Raw genomic sequence first — 6,000 nt, 5'->3', positions numbered from 1 at the left:
GCTGAGCTCATGGATTAATGTAACTCACCAATAACTCTAAATCACATGTTGACACGCTCAGCTGGCAGATCAGCTGACTGAGGCTCTGTCATTAAATGATGCTGGGTGTATGGTGAAAATGAATGCACACGTGCAACATCTTTAAAGCAGATCTTCAGAAAAATTGAATCTCATCATCTGAACACGTGACTCATCACATAGTGAGCCACCACTGATGTCAAGCTGTGCATGATCGTGCACCATAACATGACGAATTAGCTTTCACTTTGAACTGTCACTGCACTGCTTTACCTGATCTCCTTCACTTATTCAATAGATGTGCTACTTAGTACTTACACCAAGGACTGATCACAGACAGCCTGTGCCACTCTTTACAGTGACCCTTTAGTAAACAGAGGATAGATGAACCCAGATGAACCCTGAAGAACAACACAAGAAACAGAGGCTCTTATTTTGAAACGATATAGGTGTGTGTGTGTGTGTGCGTGTGTGTGTGCGTGTGTGTCACAGCTGAGTGTTTTAAACACACCCTGAGCTGAGACAACCCCTGAGGCTGCCTGCAGGTTTTAAACCTGTCACCGACTCACATACCAGAGCTACCACCACTCCCTCATCTACAACATTGTTACTCTTTAAACTACACTGGTATAAAAAACACAAAAGCACAACAACACAGCTCCGGGCTTCAGATAATTAAAGCTATTTGACAAACGGCTGATTAGTGTCTGTTACTTCATCAGTTTTTCCAGTCTCTTCAATTATACTTGTTGCGTAACCTGAATCTGAAGCCAGAACTGTTTGTGGATTCTCATCATGAGACATTTAACCGTCAACAGGAGCATGAGGCTGAGACGCCCAGGTTAAAGAAACGTGAACATGCTTGTAGTTCTCACCCTGCTCTGACTCCTTGGTTTCTCCACCGAGGCCTCTGTTAGTCCCGCCTCTCCAGCGCCCCCCCTCAGGATCTCCACTGGCTCTTCACCAGCATCTTCACTTTGTCGTACTGTCTCCACAGCTGTTCTGTGTGTCTCAGGCACCTCCTGGACGGCCTTCGAGGGAGGCTCCAGGGGTCCGTCCTCGGCCTCCTCACAACCCAAAGATCCGGTGGAAGCGGAGAGTGTTTGACTGACCGCCACACTGCTCTTCTCTGGCTGGTTGGTTCTGAGGCTACTGCTCTTTGCTCTGATGGGCTTCAGCGACACAGGCCCTTTAACTGGATCTGCAGATGACCTTTGACCTTTACCCTCATCCCCGGTCTGTGCTCCCTCCTTCCTAGGAGCAGCTTTCTTTCCATTAGCTGGAGCAGATTTGTTCTGTAGAAGAGAGATATCAAGTGTTAGACAGAACATGGCTGTACAGTACTGAGCTATGTTTCAATCAAACTACAGTACTACAGTATATTACTAATGTATACTCAGCACCACATTACTACAGTCCTACAGCACTACAGTATACTACAGTACTACAGTACCTGGGAGAGGGTTTTAGGTGGGGTTGAGGTGGACCTTGATCTGACTTTAGCCTTGATGTTTTTCAGGTCTGCTTTAGAAACTCTCTTTGCTTCCAGACCGGCTGGTTTGATGGCAGCGGGGTTGGTCGACTTGGTGGTGGGTGGTTTGGTCTTTGCTGCTCTTGCAGGTGGACTGGTGTTAGGCTGGGGGGGTCTGGAGCCCACTGCAAACCTCTCAGCCTCCTCAGGTGACGTGGCTTCCTTAGACTCTTGTGCTGGATTTGTAGAAGATAATGATGAGTGGGTGTTTTCATTTAGGTCCTCAGTAGCAGCAGGTTCTGTCTGGCTGTCCACAGGTGGATCCAGAGGACTGTCAACCTCTGGCCCCTGTAACACTGACTCAGGCCCCTGCAACACTGACTCAGGCCCCTGTAACACCGGCTCTGGCCCCTGTAACACCGGCTCTGGCCCCTGCAACACCCGCTCTGGCCCCTCTGACACTGGCTCAGGCCCCTGTAACACTTGCTCATGCCCCTGTAACACCAGCTCAGGCCCCTGTAACACTTGCTCAGGCCCCCTTAACCCCGGCTCTGGCCCCTGCAACACCCGCTCGGGCCCCTGTAACACCGGCTCAGTTCCCTGTAACACTGGCTCAGTTCCCTGTAACACTGGCTCAGGCCCCTGCAACACCCGCTCAGGCCCCTGTAACACCGGCTCAGGCCCCTCTGACACCAGCTCTGGCCCCTTTGACACCAGCTCTGGCCCCTTTGACACCGGCTCTGGCCCCTCTGACACCGGCTCAGGCCCCTCTGACACCGGCTCATGCCCCTGTAACACCGTCTCTTGCCCCTCTGACACCGGCTCCGGCCCCTGTAACACCGGCTCTGGCCCCTCTGACACCGGCTCTGGACCCTCTGACACCGGCTCTGGCCCCTCTGACACCAGCTCTGGCCCCTGTAACACCGGCTCTGGCCCCTCTGACACCGGCTCAGGCCCCTCATCGTCAGCCACAGGTCGCTCTGTCTGGATCTCAGTCATGGCAGCAGAGTCACCTGCGATCATGCGGCTGGTGCTGGCTTGACTTGTTGAGCTGATGAGGGTCACGCTGCATCTCCGGACAGCCATGTCAGAACTCACAGACAGAAACAAAGCCTCCTCTTCATCATCATCGTCACCAGGGATTTCTGTGGCGTCCGAGTCTGGAGTGGAGGAGCCGTGCTTTCGTCCACTTCCACTGCTGAGGTCATCATTGTTGCCACAGTGACAGCTGTTTGTCGTCAGGGCCAGAGTCAGGTTGTTATTATCGTTCCAGCTGTCTTGGCAGTATTCGCCGCTGTTGGCGTCCAGGTACACTGACACAGAGTTGTCATTGGACTCTGACAGCTCCTTTGCCATTTGTATCTTTCCCACCGAGACGTCGTCATTGTCACCGGCGCCGCCGTCCTCCTTCGGCCACACAGCGTCTGTGAGTTTGTCTGTTTTGGTCACCACCATCGTCATCAGGGTGACCTCAAACATGTCATAGTCCAGCGGGCTGTCGGTTCGGCCCCCACTGAGGCTGCTCAGACTCCGCAGTGACTCAGGAGACAACTCCCCCAGACAGGAAGAGGAGGAGGAGGACGAGGAAGAGGAAATGGAGAAAGCATTCCCGTTGTGATCTCCTGCACTGTGAAGAGGGAGCCTCATGCTGGATCCAGCCGTCCCCCTGACAGGGAGGGTCTCACTGGGCTCAGAAACACTCATGTCTGGTCCGGCGGGGCAGCAGGTAGAGAGAGACCAATGAGCAGAGATTCAATCCTCTTTATTCTCTCTGTACTGACATTTAATACAATATTCATCCTCCATCAGGCTGTGCATTTCTACATCTGTGTTTTCATGATGTCTTCAGTGAGTCATGGAGCTGCAGTCCTGTTACTACTGCACAAACGTTACTTCCAAAAGAGCTGGAGCTCATCGTGTCCTGGTTCAGAACTGTAGAAAACCATCCATTTATCAGCCACGTCTTCCACACCTTCAAAGAAAAATGAAGACGAAGAAAACACCTGAAACACAGAGAGGAGACAGAAAATTCAATGATGAAACCAGCAAGCTTGATAAAACAAAGGCGTAACTGAATCCATCAAATCAATGGAATTGGTTTCAGGTCTAAATAATTAAGCTGTTTCCTGTCAAACATGGCAAACGACAACAATACTGAAGGAAACCCAGAGAAACCCTCAGTGGTCACATTAAAGAAGCAGAGAACATCACACTTTATTTTGCACCAGGTTAATTTAACTTTGCCAAATTTGCCAAATAAATGACATTTGGATGAAACACAAAAAGGTGTTGAAACTTTACATGACATCTCTCATTAACGACATTATTATCTTACTCTTTATTTCCTATGTTGGTCCTGTTAAACCACTGTAAACAACCCGGGCGCTGTACACTGATGGTAAAGAGTTGAGAAATGCTGCCCTCTGCAGGCTGAGTTTGTTGCTGACCACAATGACAGGAATGACAACACACACACACACACACACGCACACACACACACTGTTACACTGATAAACAGAGAAGACGTGTCAGAGTGGAGCCTCAGACTCTACATACAGATGAATTTATCACGATAAACTCAACATCTGTCTTAGTGTCGGTGAAGCAGCTCCGTTAAAGTGCCTCACACCTACAGGCAATTTTAGAGTCGCCTAATATGCATGTTTTTGGACTGTGGGAGGAAGAAAAGAACGACGGGACAAATAGCTCTTGAGAGACTTCCCATCTTAGATAGTAGGACCTTTCCAAATACAGTTGTGTCCCTCTGTAATCATGAGTTCAAATTTGTTTTACATTTGTCAATATTCTTATGAACATTTTCCTTCTCCCCTTACTTCTTTATTTCTGGTGACAGTGATACCCAAGTATTTGATTTCTGATTTATTTATTGATGTTTACTTTCATGTCTGCTGCATTTGAAGTATTCTTTTCCCCATCCTCTATCCACTTTGCTCTTGATCTCACAAATGCACCCTGGGCCCTTTTAAGACAGATCCCATCTAATTTGGATTGCAATGTCATTTATTATTTCTCTTATCTTTGTCCTTATTTTCTTGAGTTAAATTAAAGTTAAATTTCCAGTAGCCTTTGCTTATACCCAATTTATTGACAGAATTGTATTTCTGTTATACAATGATGGGTTAATGGGGCTTAGGAAATGGAGGTCTCTGAGACAAGCTCCATTACCGAAACAGCAGCAAGCCAGAAATCAATTCTGGACTTACAGGCACCGTTAGGATTTCACCAGGGTATTGCTTTTTCTCTGGATTTAAACTACCAGGCAATTCCTACTAATAATACCTTTTCCAATTGTATGATTGTGATGATAACTTTCAACTTTTGAGGGCCACCTATATTCCCGTTCATCTTGTGTCATATTTAGGGATGGTAATTGAGAACTGTAGGTCCTATCCTATGTTAACATTTACGCATGCAGGCCAGGCTTAACAACAGATTCTTTGTTTGACTTAAGACCTAAATGAAAACGAATGCTGGACAAATATTCTCTCATTTGATCCATTTTAGATGATGGCGGTGGTGGACCGAGGACTGTGGTGGCACCATCGCTACTTTTTTCCACACAGAAAATCGGTTCGATAAGCAGAATCGATAATGGCATTGGTATCAATATAATCTTATCAATTCCCATCCCTAGTCATATTCCAGTCACCCCCCGTTACAATAAAGTCTGTCGGGTAGAGTGGTCTGAGCTCTGATACCGCATTAGTGATGTTCTCCAACATTTGTTTGTTATGGGCAGAAGTTCTATGACCATAAACATTAACTACTGTAATATGAATAAATGACTTTCAACTTTCACAACTTTTTTCTCGCCTTTCTATCCTCCAGCGGCAGCACTTCCGCGAAGCGTACGCCCCCCTCCTTGCACACACAGGTGAATCCTTCCTCCCTGACAGATCACCGGGCAAATAATACGACTACGTGTCTGTTCCTGTTGTCCTCCTTTCAGCTGACTCTGTGTGCAATGTCTTATGGCTTCTTCAAGCTGCCACATTTCCACCTCGGGGGTCCCTGATTCTTCACTTCAGCTCCTTATTTTCTTTACCAAGGTGCTCAATGTACTTTTCCTTCATGTTGATTTTTTTTTTCTTGCAATCCCTAACTTCTTCAGCATTGAAGTGGACTGCTGTGGTTAAACTAGCAATCATGCAGCTACTCTGTTTAGCTTGTTTCCTAAGTTGTACCAGTTGTCATTATCATCAAATTTTATTTTCCATGCTTTGAATGGCCTCCAGAATGTTCAGGTTAGAGACCTCTTCCTTCTCTGCTCCTACTTTAGTTTTCTTACCGAGCGGACTGTTGCACAGTTGCAGTTGTGGGAGCAGAGTCTTTCCTTTCGTAAGCCAAGCTAACTTCCACAGCGTAGTCATGATCGTCGGCCCACTCTACCTTATCTGCCTCCTGGACGGTTTGATCATACTTTGGTTTTCCATTTTGAACGGTCGGAGTGCTTCTAGTCAAGTGCTGATTCAAATTTGGGACAAGTTTGC

At 47.4% G+C, this 6,000-nt stretch overlaps 1 protein-coding gene across 2 annotated transcripts in view; it reads right to left on the bottom strand.

Moving 5' to 3' along the window:
* The window catches only part of LOC130166434 (protein piccolo-like), a 58,658-nt gene that overhangs the window by 30,147 nt on the left and 22,511 nt on the right, over positions 1–6,000 (bottom strand). For both annotated transcript variants that reach the window (XM_056372039.1, XM_056372038.1), the window contains exons 2-3: positions 1,472–3,492; positions 894–1,313 (exon numbers count right to left, since the gene is read on the bottom strand). In XM_056372039.1, the coding sequence (XP_056228014.1) occupies positions 894–1,313; positions 1,472–3,193 (2,142 nt within the window). In that variant the 5' untranslated portion in view covers positions 3,194–3,492. The remainder of the gene's footprint in view (positions 1–893; positions 1,314–1,471; positions 3,493–6,000) is intronic.

This window comes from Seriola aureovittata, chromosome 3 (genome assembly GCF_021018895.1).
Source record: "Seriola aureovittata isolate HTS-2021-v1 ecotype China chromosome 3, ASM2101889v1, whole genome shotgun sequence".
NCBI classification, from domain to species: Eukaryota; Metazoa; Chordata; class Actinopteri; order Carangiformes; family Carangidae; genus Seriola; species Seriola aureovittata.
This window is presented reverse-complemented; position numbering and strand designations above follow the sequence as displayed.